This window comes from Scardinius erythrophthalmus (genome assembly GCF_964197995.2).
Source record: "Scardinius erythrophthalmus genome assembly, chromosome: 6".
In the NCBI taxonomy this organism is placed as follows: domain Eukaryota; kingdom Metazoa; phylum Chordata; class Actinopteri; order Cypriniformes; family Leuciscidae; genus Scardinius; species Scardinius erythrophthalmus.
The window spans coordinates 22,360,146-22,375,575 of record NC_138226.1 but is presented as its reverse complement, the minus strand read 5'-3'; the positions used below and the strand labels follow the sequence as shown (position 1 = coordinate 22,375,575).

The 15,430-nt window shown below is 38.1% G+C and overlaps 2 protein-coding genes across 2 annotated transcripts; one reads left to right on the top strand and one right to left on the bottom strand.

Moving 5' to 3' along the window:
• Position 1: 1 nt before the first annotated feature.
• On the top strand, positions 2 to 5,837 carry LOC308692453 (glutamine amidotransferase-like class 1 domain-containing protein 3, mitochondrial). Its single transcript, XM_081368484.1, has 4 exons — positions 2 to 219; positions 3,680 to 3,851; positions 3,950 to 4,148; positions 4,823 to 5,837. The coding sequence occupies exons 1-4, from the start codon at positions 112 to 114 to the stop codon at positions 5,016 to 5,018; spliced, it is 675 nt and encodes a 224-aa protein (XP_081224610.1). The 5' UTR covers positions 2 to 111; the 3' UTR covers positions 5,019 to 5,837.
• A 359-nt stretch (positions 5,838 to 6,196) lies between these two features.
• acod1 (aconitate decarboxylase 1) lies at positions 6,197 to 15,013 on the bottom strand (the record flags this gene model as incomplete). Its single annotated transcript, XM_081367374.1, has 6 exons — positions 6,197 to 7,166; positions 7,738 to 7,937; positions 8,300 to 8,389; positions 8,483 to 8,644; positions 12,890 to 13,234; positions 14,873 to 15,013. The coding sequence occupies 6 exons, from the start codon at positions 15,011 to 15,013 to the stop codon at positions 6,197 to 6,199; spliced, it is 1,908 nt and encodes a 635-aa protein (XP_081223500.1).
• Positions 15,014 to 15,430: the final 417 nt, after the last annotated feature.

Genomic DNA, 15,430 nt, shown 5'->3' with positions numbered 1-15,430 from the left:
TGGGCAGAGACGCCGTAACACACACTCTTCATTCACGAACCACGGGCGTTCGTAACCTTTCAAGTTCACTACTATCTTCACTGAATTAGCCACTTTGTTTCGTTTATAAACATGGGAAAGCGTGTTGCTGTAGTGTTGGCAGGGTGCGGTGTGTTCGATGGTAGTGAAATCCACGAGGCGTCTGCGGTTTTGGTTCATTTGAGCCGTCAGCAAGCAACTGTAAGTTTATGTGAACCTTCGACTATCAGTTCTAATGTTCTCCACTGCATATAATGCAATAACGCAGACATTCAAACAGAACATAATGAGAAATGCAATAAATAGTTTGTCAAGTTGGTGCTAATTTTATCAGATCACTTATAGCTAATATGTATTTTTTGTCGCCGCTAGGGGTCGCTAACCTCTTACAATAACAGAGGCGTAGGTTGATGACGCTTTAGCGGAATTGTCGTTATGCCGAAGGATCTAATGTTTATGGATGAGTGAATACATTGATGTTTTTATTAACATGAGTGTGGTATGAAGCAGGGCGGAATGAATAAAGGAATGAGGACATTTAATTCTACCTAACTACCCGCACATACTGAATTACTACTCACACAGGTCACTTATTAGACGAATGAAACTTAGGTAACGTTACGAAGGTAACGCAGCACTGTTTCACTTGGTCTACACTATCACACTAAACTGCATTTGAGTGTGTTGAAAGTTATAATTCTATTCTATGTGTTAGTTTGTTGGCTGTATGAGAGTAGCATTAAAGTCCACATGAAATCAAAATTGACCATACTTAGCCTAAGTTACTTTGTTTGCCTAAATTGATAGTTTTGTGGTGAACAATTCATCCATGCAAGTCAATCCACACAAAAAACATTTTTGGCTTCGTAATCTTTAATCAAAATCTGAAAATGCCCCTCCTCTCTGCATTGGAGGACCTTCCCTGATTGACTAGGTTTGACGGCTTTGTTTGGGAAACGCTTAACCACTCCCCTCAAACCGTTAGTCTGTTATGAGCAGAGATGGAGAGGAGGAGCGCTAGAGTAAAACCCTGCCCTCTGTTCAATATTCCTTTTCACTGGGAAATACGTCACAACACTGGAGAAAAGTCGTTTGCAACTTCCAGTTCACGCGGACTTTAAGCTAGATCAACATTAGAATAACATACAGATCATATTCTAACATTTCATCATGTTGAGCTATATAACATTTATTCGTTTTATGTACATTTGCTCACCTGTCTAATAAAGTACATGCATGAGGTGTCTCTGTCAAGTCGAAGTTTGTCACGGACGTGGAGCTCTCGGCATCTCGAAAATGATGGCATCACTGATATTGATCCTCGTTTTAGTTCTCCTTTTGTCCCAAAGTCTGCTTGCCATGAGCCATAATGTTTGAACCAAACAACAATGTGAGCATGCCGCTAGATGTAACGCAGTTGTCCACGTCTGTCGCCATGGTTACTATGGCAGTACAAGCAGAAACCAGGGATAACGCGGATATTATGTCATTGACAGGCGACAAGTGAACATGGACGAGCCATTATTTAAAATTGGAATTTCTCTGAAATTAAAAATCTTTGGGAACTTTTGGGATATTGTAAGAATACAACTAAAGGAAATATATCACACTGTGCAAGTGATTTTTGGATATTTTATTACAATATTCTTACATATTGTACCTTTAACGTTACTTAAACACGGAAAATCACACAACCATATGAATGGATGTGAATAGACGAGTTGTCTTTTTCTTACATTGTTATTGGTGGTAATTAGGCATGAGACAGTAACACAATTTCATATCATGATAATGGACCACTTGCACTGAGCTTTGTGATGCACTTCCGTTTGGAAATAGTACAGCTCACTTATTTCCGGTTATGTTTACTTTCAATGTAGGCTACTGTCGTTTATATACTGTCTCCGCAATAAGATTAAAAAATTTGGAAATTTTATTGACAGGAGAAGGGATTCTGATGTTTACTGTGTGCAGAATTTTCCAAACTCATCGGAACATTAAGTTTTTATCCAAACCAAGCCGATCTGAGAAAGCAGCGGCTGTTAAAATACGCCATTATTTCACCACAGGGTGTCAGTGTTCGGCTAAACTAGTGACCTCGACGCTGAAGTGTATGAGAACAGATGAATAACATCAGTACGAACATTTATTTATTTGGATTAAATAGTTGAATCATTCTGTGTCATTTTTCAGTGTTAATCTTTTTACTATTTACATGTTATGCCCAAAATGCTTAAGTAATATTCAAAGTATTTGACATTCTCCTCTACAGTGTGTGCGTTACTGTTTAAGATTAATTCAATATCTTTTAGCCTATTTAACATCATTACAGGCACCTCGCGAGCATTGTTTCATTCAACTATTTGTTATTAAAATATCAATCATTTTAATTAGTCAAATTCGTTAAACTATTTAAACTCAACAGGTATAAAATATAAGTAAGAGAAAAACACTGAGAAGACGAGCATAGGACTGCTGCAGGTTTGTGGATCAATTAGCCTATTTATTATTCAGAATGCACACTTGGAAAGAAAATCTATTTATAGGAACATTTCAGCAGGCTCAAGATAATTAATACAGAGATCATTATTCATTGTTTTAATCAATTGGCATCCATTAAACGTAGTGATACTCTGCATTCTCGTGTATTTAGGTGCGCTGAAAGCTCTAACTCCCCGATAAGTAGAACGCGGAAGTAGTTGTGCAAATAGTCCATTGCTGAAGTTTTGATCATGGTATACGGTATTATCAAGATATTGAAATAATTTGCAAAGTGATGTCATCCTATAACATGTTTAGTAACTTTTTTTCTTAAATAAAAAAGAACAACATTTAATACAATAAAAACAACAGTCCAAATTAAAAAAAAATTATAGAGTAAACAAATGTTTCATACAGATAAGTGCTAAAGAATTATAAAGAACAATAGGTAACACTTAATAAGGTCTCATTAGTTAACATTAGTTTAACTTATTCATAATGAGCAATAGCTACATTTGTTACATTAGTTATTCGTTGTTAACGTTAGTTACAAAATACAACTGATCATTGTTTGATCATGTTAGCTTAGGTAGCCTACATAAAATGTACAACTTTTAATTTTAGTAATGTATTAGTAAATGTTAAAATTAATAAATGCTGTAGAAGTATTTTTCATTTTCAGTTTATGCTAAATAATGAATTGACTAATGGAGCCTTATTGTGAAGTGTTACTGAAAAATGATAAAGAATTAGAACATTTTCAATCAATATCTAGTGCATGTTTGAGTCCAGATTAAAACGTAAAAATGTTTAAGTTAAAGTTAAAAAAGTTTAAGTTTAACTTAAGTTTAAGTTGAAAAATAAATAGACTAGCCTACTAAGTGTTTAAGTATTTGGTGCTGTTGAAGGGCTGTTTGAGACATTTAAATAGTGTTGTTCAGAAACAGAAAGTGTATTGTAATCTGTTTATCGGCACATGCCAAGTGGCAAGTTGCAACACTGCAATGTCTTTACTGTTGACAATGAAGTAGTCCATCTAAACTATTAAATATAAGTTTATTTATAACATCCGTGTTGCTGGTTTCAAATAATTCTCAGCCTACATTGTAAATAATATCATGTAATGCATTGATCGTTCATGTTGTCTTGGACTTTGGTAACAGGATTAACCTTCCCACAGGTCAAGATATTTGCACCCAACACTGATCAGATGCATGTTGTCGATCACTTGAAAGGCTCTCCAACAGAGGAAAAGAGAAATGTGCTCGTGGAGAGTGCCAGACTTGCCCGGGGTGATATCCAAGACCTCTCGCAGCTCAGTGTAAAGGATCTGGATGCCATCATCTTCCCTGGTTAGCACACTGCCTTTATTGAGGCCACTTTTGGAAGAATTCCCATACACTCTTCAGCTCAACATTTCATTTGCTATTATTTTGAACTGATTTTGCAGGTGGCTTTGGAGCGGCCAAGAACCTGTGTAGCTGGGCTGTCCAGGGCAAAGACTGCTTGGTCGATGAGCAGGTTAAAACAGTGCTGCTGGCCTTCCATGCCGAGAAGAAGCCCATTGGCTTGTGCTGCATCTCACCTGTGCTGGCAGCGAAGGTTTTCCCTGGCTGTGAAGTTACTGTTGGGCATGACAAAGATGATAGGTAAACAAGCTGAAATCATGTGACTTACAATATTTTTAAGAGAACTGAAAGGCTTCAGTTTGCATGTACATTACTGTTATAAAAATTTGGGGTCAGAAAGATTCTTTTTTTAAAGAAATAAATATTTTTATTCAGCAAAGATGCATTAGCTGATTAAAAGTGACAGTAAAGACATTTATAATATTTTAAAAGATAAATATTTTCATTTGTTGTTCCATGCTGTTCTTTTGAACCAGTGCATTACTATCATTGAGATAATATTATAGTTTTAATATTTTGGATTAGTTTTATATTTTCCATTTCAATTGTAGTAAATTTAAATGATAATTTTTCATTAGTTTTTTTAATGTCTATATAGTTTATACATTTTTATTTCAGTTTTAGTTAAGTACATCAAGTTAAAAAGCTAAGCTTTTTTACATTTGATTTTATTTTAGTTAACATTTATATTATTTCAAGTAATAAAAATGTTTTTTTTAATGGTTTTCAGATTTAGTTAACTATAATAACCCTGTTCTGAACTTTCTATTCAACAAATTATTGACTCTGGTTATACAAAACCATGTACTTTTATACACAATTATCTTTTACTGTTGCCATAGTGTTCACAGAAATGTTGATATTGGTATAAAAAGATAGAATTGAGGCATACTGTCTGAATCTTTGGCTTTCAGGTATCCAGATGTTCCAGACACTGCGGAAGCTATTTCTCAGCTTGGCTGCAAGCACATCTGTAAGCACGTGAATGAGGCTCATGTTGATGAGAAAAATAAGATCGTCACCACTTCTGCTTTCATGTGCAAAGCTCCACTACATGAAATATTTGATGGAATTGGAGTGATGGTACAAGAGGTGCTGAAACTTGCCTGAATTCTTGCAAAATGTGTGGATTGACATCGTCTTTCTAATGTGTTATATAGCGATTCCATGTACAAGTGTCTGAATAAACATAAGCATATAATTGGTCTCATTAAGAAAGTTTAGACTTTGTTAGAGATGAATATTGAGTCCAAGCCTTATTTTATTGATCAGAGAAATAATTTATAATGGCTTCTGAGCGTCGCAGAGAATCTACGTAAATTTTGTTTGTCTCCATTTTCTCAAAATACACAAAAGTCATTCTGGCGTTCAAAAGTTTGGGATCAATCATTTTTGAGGGAAAGATATTCATAATTTTATGCAGCAACAATGCATTAAATTGAAAAGTGAGAATCAAAACTTTTACATTATATAAAAAAAAAAACTATTTTAAATAAATGCCTTTATTTTGAACTTTTTATTCATGAAAGAATCCTGAAAAATGTATCACGGTTTCCACAAAAATATCAAGAAGCACTTCCATTGTCAACACGGATAATAATAAATGTTTATTGAGCAGCAAATCAGCATATTAGAATGATTTCTGAAGGATCATGTGACTGAAGACTGGAGAAATTGTGCTGAACAGTCAGCTTGTTAAATGATTGTAAAAATGTATATTAAAACAGAAAATAAAAAATACACATGCAGAACAGAAAACACAGTGACATAAAATCCAAAGAAGAAATTGATGTGAAACCTTTCATTCAGAAAGTGTAAAAATGAAAGGAGCTGTTCTGTTCTCTCTCGTTACTTTTACTTTGACTTTCCGCATTCTGGGAAAAACTACATCTGACAAAAGAGCACTGTTGCTTAATTCTGTGTATTTACAAAAAAAAAAAAAAATCTGACATTGCGGAAATAGGCTAACCACAATACCCTCAAAATGCATATAAAAGTTATAGACAAGGTTCAAAAGGAACACTTGCTGTACTCTACATTAAAGTAAAAATTTATTTTGGTGAGTAAATAACTTGTAACAATTTGGTTGGAATACAAAATGCAAAATTTCAATCACAATAGTACAGTGGTTCTCATGCTTTTAACTTTTACCTCATCAGAATTTACAGATTTATCATATTTACCATCAAATGTTTGCTAGAGTCATGACAGTCAACAGGTTTCAATAAAACAAGTGGTTCACCAAGATACTTTTAGCCTGAAAAATGCAAGTGGCATTACACAATAATTCAAGCCAAAGCTGAGTAGCGACGCTCGTGCCTGTGCATCATGTGCTTATTAAAGTGCATGTATGACCAAAGCATTGAGCAGTCTTGGTTTGTGTCCAGACGGTCTACAGTGTAAATAATACCGTCCACGACATCAGGGGTCAGCACAGTTGAAGCATTAGCCCTGAACTTCTTCACCAGATCCTCATGACTCAGTGGTTTCCTCCAGTGACCGTAAAAAGTGTTGCAGCGTGCGTTGAACATTTCCCCTTGTGTTGTCTCCACGGCGATTTCGCAATACATCTTTTCAAAGCTTGAATGATTGTCTTGTGGATTTTCCAACTCCACTTTCAGAAGCATCTCCTTAAGGGCACTCCTGTTCATCTGGCTTTTGCTAAAAGATTCAACTGTGACCTGACCATCAAGCAGTGCGGTACAGCAGTTGAACTGGAAGGAGTGTCTGGCCTGGTGTTCGCTAACTGGAAAAGGGCAGTCTACGTATCTGGACGAGGGCACTCTGAGTATGATCTTCTTAATTTGACTGAGATCTGCATTTGGGTATTTATTCAAAAATGTCGCCCTTGCTTCTACTGCCGCATCCGCCACCCAGTGCATGCCGAGGTGTGCGGGAAAGCGCTTCTGTGCAATGTTCTGGTCTTCTAACACCCACCTGTACTGAGAAGTAGGGGTGACCTCAGCCAGTGGGAGAGGGACATAATCTGGATAGAAGGCCCCGAAGCCTGACGCCAGATCCAGAATCTGTGTATTACCCTCAAGGCCGAGGAGAGCGAGCTGGGAGGCCTCCAGACCCCCGCGGGCAGCATTGCCCATGTGCAGAGGTTTGGTTTGAGTAGCAGCGTTTGCCATGGGAGCTCCAGCAGATGAGCAGGCTATCGCTAGAGCTGCCACGCTCCGGGCTGCTGGGAGACCCAGAAGTTTAGCCGAAGCAGCCGCGCTGCCCATAACCCCAACAACTGCAGGTGGGTGAAATCTGAGAGGGACACGTGAATCAGAATAAATATCTAATGAACACATTTCAAAAAATAAAAGGTGTGGACAGTCATGCTTGCATTTATGAATAAAGCCAATTTAAGTTTTTTCTTTTTTCATTAAATATACCTTATTGATAATTAGTTGACGCACATTCAAATAATTGGAAATTAAAAAAAGAAAAAAATGAATACTTTTATTGAGCGAGGATGCATTATATTAGTCAAAAGTCATTATTTTTATTTCAAATTATGTAATTAAGTACTTTTTGAAAGATTCTGGGAGGGGTAATCTATCAGTTTCAACAAAAATATTAAGCACAACTGTTTTCAACATTGATAATAAGAAATGATAATCACATTTTTTTTTTATCATTTGCAATTTTGTCGTTTTTTGTATAGGTTATATAGATTGCCACTTGCATGCTACATTCAGTACTTCTAATTACTTTGATATTCCATAAATATCAAAGTTTCAGCCATTTACTCAAATTTAAAATGATTAAATTTTTTTTAATTTGATCTAATTTGAGATTTCATTTAAAAAGTACATAATTGTACAAAATATTTTACCTTTTGGGAATGTTATGAGCCTCTTTAGAAAACCTCATGAGTCTCCCCTGAACCTCCATGCCTACATTGAAAGCCAGCAACAGCTCCAGGCCAGAGGGTTTAGTAGGCAGTGTTTCAGCCAGTGCCAGGAGAGCCGGTAACACAGCGCCAGAGGGGTGAGTGGCTGGATGCCAGGTGTCATCAAAGTCCATAGAGTGCACCTAATAGCACAGGAACACATCCCATTATCAAGCACCCATCTGACCCATCAGAGAGAATACATACATGCTCTAGCACAGAGGTGTCCAAACTCAGTCCTGGAGGGCCACTGTCCAGCAGAGTTTAGCTCTAGCCTGCCTCAACACCCCTTCCTGGAAGTTTCTAGAATGCCTAGTAAGACCTTGATTATCTGGTTCAGGTGTGTTTAACTGGGGTTGGAGCTAAACTCTGCAGGACAGTGGCCCTCCAGGAGCAGGGTTGGACATCCCTGCTCTAGCAGGACCATCATGATTATGCAGAAATTATTGATTTTATCACAAGTTCACACCAGAGTATCTGAAGGGGAGTATTTAAAATGACCTACCGCAACACCATTAACAAAGGCAGCATACTGAGGTGGAAGAGATACTCCTGGTCTTCCCCAGACCTTGCTGTTTTCCAGTGCTTGCTGCCTCTAATTTATAAATGATCAAAGAAATGAGCATAAGAGACAGACATAACGGGACGTTAACTTAACAATATCCCTCTATTGAAACAGCATCCTTACTTGGCTGCTCTGAAGGACTATGTTAAAGACTGGAGTGCTGGTTCCAAGCAGTCCCACTCCCAGCGTGTCCAGTATCATTCGCTTACTCCTTCTAATCACTTCATCTGTCAGATGAGATGTGTTCAGACAGGAGACTGCTGCCCCAAAACTCTCAGTAACACCCTGGAAAAAGAAAAGATAAAACCTATTAGCCCATCAACAGCATGAATATTTTTTGATGCATTTGAATTTTTACTGTAGCAAAAGAAGTAAAAAATAATAACGCTGGATGAATTATCTAACATAAATGATTAAAAGTCAGTACCTTTCTGATCATTGTGCGAGGAATGAATCCTACTGTGAGTTCAGCGTGGTAACGTTTGCCTTATATACCAATGTTCCTATGCAAAACTAGTTCACCAACCACCAACTTTCCAAGGTTACTTAACCACATGTGAAGTGCATTGTTTCACAATTTGTGACTACCTTGGTATTAAATCAGTTCAAACTTTGTACAAAAACATTACTATACTGTATTGTTTTCAATCATATTTTTTGATTTAAAAATATTTTGTAATATTTTTTTAAACATAAATATAAAACAAACAAAATAATAACAATAATAAAAGTATTATTATTAATAAAAAAATATCAAATTATACATAATACTGTGTGGAGGTTAAAAGAAATTGTCTACATATTAACAGTGATTAGATGTGCCCACACATTAGAAAAATACTGTCTTTTTACAGGTTGAAATTAAAATTATTTCATTAAATCAGAGTGCTTTCATGGAATGAAATTGACAAAAGACAATCATGAAAACACCATATTTCATCATCTTTTGCATCCACAGTAAGTGTGTATCTCCAGCATGTGTGAAATCCGGAATTTCTATATGCAGTTGTGTTAAGTGTCAGAGACAGTGTTCTGTCTGTCACTGGTTCCTCAAAGTGTCACATGAGTGCGACCACTGTAAAGTGAAAGAAATATAGCTTATCAAATTGGCTAATGTATTTACAGTATTAAATTATTAGGCTTTCCAGCGGTTAATGTCATCAATATTAACAGGACAGTTTTCAATGAAAAGATTTAAGTTTTGGATTTATTCTTTAAATGTCTTTCGAATGTTTTATAGGACAGTTTAAAGCCAGTCTTGTTGCTTTAACATCATTCAGGTTCAGTAAATGCTTATTTCCCATTATTATGCATGAATTGAGCTTATTAGCTCATTACTAAAGCACTCGTGAGCTGAACTGGGTGTCAAATAAAGGACCTGTGCAAAATGTGCAGTTGGTGCTCTTGGTTGGAGAATCACTGAAACCTGTAAATACGCTCTTTATTTTGGCTTTAAAAGCCTTCAATATTTGGAGCAAGAATTGGAATATATATTTTCTATAAAAATATAACAAATTTATTTATATATTTTTCTAGCAGATTATTTAAGGAAATGCAGTAAACATGCTTTAAAATAAATACAAATTATTAGTTGACCAAGTGAGCAGTCAAATATTATTAATGACTAAAGATTACTATATGAATCTTGATAAATCAATGTGTATCTTTGCTTTATTCTTTTCAGCTGCACAATATTTCTTGTTCACAACCTCAAGTTTCTTTTCGTCCTTGGCGTCTGCAATAAAATCAAGACAGGCAAAAAAAAACAGAATGAATTAAATAACATGAGCAGATCTGTTGCTTTTGCTTTATTTGGTCAGCTACTGGACATTTACAATGCTAGAAAAAGGACACAAAAAGGATTAAATTTTTTTTTAACAATAATTGAACCCTCTATGCTGTTTCGTAATTTAAATTTGCATTTAAAAAACAATAATATTCAACCAAAAAAAAAGTGCCATGCATTACATTTTTGGCAACAAGGAAGTGAAGGAGACATTAGCACATGTTAGGTCACATGCTGTCAAAGCTCCATTGGGAGTTCATTTCAGATTTGGAAATACATATAAATAAAAATTTTAAATAATATAATTGTACATCCAAATGTTTATTCTTAAGTTTTGAGTCATTTTTAATGCACATTTTGTAAAATAAATAACTCAAAGAGCAAACAAATCTGTGTGTTAAATGACCTTTAAAAGACCTTTTAGGGGATACATATTTTCTGTGTAGCTGCACTATTGTTCAGTACTGGCATAGCCTTTTTGCCTGTGTTTTAGGTTGCTGTTAGTACGTTTATATAAGACAGTCAGGAAAAGCTGTACCTTTTCCAGAAAGTATTGATGACTGTGACGGCAGTGCACTAGAACACGAGAACTTAGTAAAAGTGAATAAGTTGAAGATCAAGGAGGATAGAAACAGTGAGGGTGATGGCAGAAATGAATAATATAAGTCCTAGATTGGAAGTCAGACATTTTGGTACATTCTCCTATGCCAGTTTGGAAGAACTTAATTTGTATTTATTTTAAAGCATGTTGACTGTTTTATGTTTGTTAACTTGTGAATCAATATATATGTCTGCATTTCCTTACATAATCTGCTAGAAAAATATATAAATATATTTGTTATATTTTTATAGAAAATATATATTCCAGCAGCGTGAGTTGATATCTTCACAATTCTACCATTTTGCTAAATTTCATCAATTTGTCCAATTTGGAAAGTTATTCCTGATTCATAATCATGGAGCAGCGTCGCCCGAGAAGAACCAGGGCTCTTCCCACACACCTAAGGGAATTCTTGGTGGAGAGCGTCTCTTCCAGACCCCTGTGAGCTTTCACAGCTGGCAGCTATAGTGTTAGTCAGGTTAGATCAGTTACAGCTGCATCTCTGCCAGAGCTCAAAGACCCACAGCTTTGGAAGAGCGCTACCTGAAGAACGCGGCTGTCGTTCCCGACATCTGTCCAGCATCCTCAGTCTCTTCAGTGGAAGTGCGTCAGCAGGAAGAGCCTGTCTCCATCCACGACTACAGCGTACAGGCCAGGACATCTACCGTTCTGTGGCGGAGCCCATGATGAAGACACGCAGTGGTTGGAACCGTCCCTACAGTCTTAAACTCAACTCAACTCAACTCAACTCAACTTTATTTATATAGCACCACTAAAAACAACAATTGTTGACCAAGGTGCTGTACACTATATCAGATATCATCAGCATTTAACACCATGTACAACATTCATATAATCAACATTGATGAAATAAAAAAATAACAACATTATATTATTTAAACATGAAATGTATGTTTAGTTTTTTTTTTTTAAGTTATATTTAAGTGTCACACCGCTCTGCTTTGCTCACCTGCTCTGGTGTAAACATGCATTTGCGTGCATGTGGGGGAGGGGTGCGATTTATGAATAATAATTGAATAATACCCAGCGATCTTCGAATATATTTTTTTTGCTTGAAATGCTCATCCCTAGTTTCAAGTAGTTTCCCCAAATTCAACTGAAAATGCAACTTTTAATGACGTATGCAGCAGAGGACAAAGTACACAACTTCCTTACTTGAGTGACAGTACAGATACTACTGGTCAAATATTACTCCGTTACAAGTAAAAGTTGTAAAGGCCGATTTTTACTTAAGTAAAAGCACAGAAGTACTTGTTTTTAAAAGTACTTAAGTATCAAAAGTAAATGTCAATGCATTGTTTTATTATTGTTGCATTGTTGTGTGTAATTCTTACAGTACCTTATGCCTCTGAATCTATGCCTGCCTACCCTCATATCAATATCAAATTTATTTCTAGAACACAGTTCCAGTAGTAGGATTGAATGTGAGATTGAATAAGTGCACTCAATAACGTCCACAATGGTTTCGGACACCCAAATGGCTGTTCCCTCAAATAGTGTCCTATTTTTTGTAACAAGTTTTTTGGATTTTAGTATGAATATGTTAACCTTACTGTTATCTATAAGCTAGTGTGCTCCAAAACAATGACAAAATTTGCATTTAGCAGACCAAACCCATCGTTGAAATTGAAAATCAGGTTGATGTCAGAATCCAACTCCGGATTGACATTAATCTCCAACGTTGGACAGACGTAGTATTGTGGTTGAAAACGAAAATCGGTTTGATGTCAGAAACCAACATCAGTCGGGTTCTGACATCAATCCGACTTTCATTTCCAACCAAAATGCAACCCCTGCAACCAAAATCATCCCGACTGACGTTACTACTTTCTACTCAAGGACCAGACAGAATTGTAGTGGAGTAAAATGTATGATATTTGTCTTTCAAATGTAGTGAAGTTAAAGTAAAAAGTTTCCAGAAAACACAATACTCAAGTAAAGTACAGATACTGAAAAAGTGTACTTAAGTACAGCACTCAAGTAAATGTACTTTGTCACTGTCCACCTCTGGTATGCAGTCTCGAAATTATTCAAGGCAAGTATCTTAAGTCCTTAGTAGAAGACACTTTTGCTGTTATGACCTGCTGCAAACAAGATGTATTTTGTGGTGTATGTATGACACCAGCTTCTGGCAGCGTTTCTGAGGAATCTTAGCCCATACTTCATGAGCAATGGTCTCCAGTTCAGTAATATTCTTGGGTTTGCGTGCTGCAACCGCCTTCTTCAAATCAAACCAGAGATTTTCTATGGGGTTCAAGTCAGGTGACTGTGATGGCCACTGTATCTTCCAGGCCTTCCTCCAGAACTTTTCCTTTCTCTGGAATTTGAGGTATGTTTGGGAGCATTGTCCTGTCGGAAGGTCCAATGACGCCCAAGCTTCAGCTTCCTCATTGATGGCATGATGTTTTCTCCTATATTTCCACTTTTCTTGTGCTTTTGGGTCAGTAGTGGTGTACGTCTTGGAGTTCTGGCATGGAAACCGCATGCGTTTACAATGCGAACTGAACCTCAGTGCCTGTTGCCACCAAGTCTTGCTGCAGGTCTTTTGTAGTCACTCAAGGGTTTTCAACTTCTGTTTTGCAGATTTGTGCTGTTGTGAGGGATTCTATTCAGGGGGTTAAATAATTCTGAGACTGCAGAAGTCATTAAAAGTTGCATTTTCAGTTGAATTTGGGGAAACCACTTGAAACATTTGTTGTGTTGAGCTATTTCAATTACTTTTGTTTGGTGTGTTCATTGTAAATTTTGCCAATAAATAAACCTGATTTGCAATGGGGGTTGAATAATTTCGATTACAACTGTGGGTGATTTCACATCTAGCCTGTTTCCTAATCTTGCTTTCTAATAAACCTGGCCTTATAGTGAATATTGTTGTAATGAATTGCTTATATTCCTGTATTGTAAGTTGCTTTGCATAAAAGAGTCTGCACACAAAAACAGGTTTGCTCTTCTAAATTCTTTGACACCCTACTCATTTAACACTCTGGTAGGTCCCGACCCTGAACATGGGTTGCAGGTCAATATCGTTCAAAACTGAGTGCTGAATCCAGTCTTAAACTGGCCTTCTGGAAATCAAGATCAAAGGCATTAAATGGATTGTTAACTCAGAAATGTACTCCCCCTCATGTCATTCCAAACCTATATAAATATATTTATTATGCTGAACACAAAAGAAGATATTTTAAAGAATGTTTTAACTGTAGAACATGCAATGATAGTCAATGGGGTCCAAAACAAGATTAGACCTCGCTGACTTAAAGGGTAACTAAACCCCTGGTCAGAGCCTGACTCCACCCACTGACAATATTTGAAAAATGCTAGAAAAGTGGGCAGACCCCAGCGGAGATACAGGGGACGAACCGTGAGCGGAAGGGCGTGCACCTGAGAGTCCTGCTGACAGACTGTCTAAAATGGATAGTTTGCTCACAGGGTCGCAAGACGACGTAAATATGCATCTGATGAGTTTTATTGAGTTGATGTCAATAGCGCGCGCTCTCTATAGGCATATTCACATTTTGCCGCTATGTGAAAAAATCCAGCAAAATGCGCCGACGCGTTTGTCGACCCCAGAGGATTAACTTTAGCCTAACCATAAATTGTGATTAAAATATATATGATCACTCACATCAAGACGCCGCTGCGGTGGTGGAGTCCATGCAGGAGGAGCAGCGTTTGGCACTGCGTCACTGTTCAGCGCGAGCTGTGTGGAGAAGTCCATTTCCACCTCTATTGCGTTGGAAAAGCAATTCCACGTAAAATGCAGGTTCTCTTACGAGAGGTTCTCTCGTATTGCGTAAGCTCTGCTTACGCAGCGGAAAAGCCTTCTTTTCTCGAGATACTGAAACCAAAAATTATCCTTAATTTCATATATTGTCAACGCAGTGCGGCTGCAGGCAGCTGAGCTAGAGCGGCATACTGCGCGCTCATTGGCTGCCGCGCGGCAACTGCTTAAGCCTACCAGTGAGCCTGGCGTGACGTCACGCCCAATGAGGGCGCGCACGACCTTGCGCGTCATAGCCCGCCAGAATGGGCGGCGTCAGAGCGTATATAAGGAAGGCTCGTAGGCTATATTCTCTGATTTCTGTCTTTTCAGCGAAGCACTCGCATCGCTGGTCTCTGAGAGGAAACCGTCGCCGTGGCCTTCTTGGATCAAGCTAACGAGCCAGCTTAGGACAGCCTGAGGAAGCCGGACGATCTCTTCGCCGCCTTCAGCCTGCCGTGCCAGCTCAGCTATCCGGCGATACATATCCTTCCGTGTTAAGCTCTTTGTGTGTATTGCTTTTCTCCGCAGCACTCTAAAAGAGCACGAGGCGTTGTTTCAAATGCCTCGCACCACGTGCGGCTCATGCCGCTCACCGCTCAGCGACGGAGACCGCCATCTTCTCTGCGCTCTCTGCCTGGGACGGGATCATGCAGCCGTCGCGTTTTCCTCGGGCGGCTGCGAATGCTGTGAAGAGCTGCAGATGTCGACCCTGCGGGCTCGACTCGCCCTCTTTTCAGACGCCGCTCCTGCCGTTGCTGGGCCGCGTAAGAAAAAACGCCGCTCACAACGCCCACCGGAGCCTGAGACACGAGCCAAGGCCTCGCCGGAGCCTCTCCCGCGAGCCTCGCTCTCTCCCTCTCCGCCCCCGCTCCCCGACGCGCAGCCGACGGCTCTCGCCCT

Coding starts and splice junctions, on each gene's coding strand:
- LOC308692453 (XM_081368484.1), top strand. CDS start 112: ATGGGAAAGCGTGTTGCTGTAGTGTTGGCAGGGTGCGGTGTGTTCGAT. Junction 220..3,679: donor TGAGCCGTCAGCAAGCAACT/GTAAGTTTATGT, acceptor ACCTTCCCACAG/GTCAAGATATTTGCACCCAA. Junction 3,852..3,949: donor GGATGCCATCATCTTCCCTG/GTTAGCACACTG, acceptor CTGATTTTGCAG/GTGGCTTTGGAGCGGCCAAG.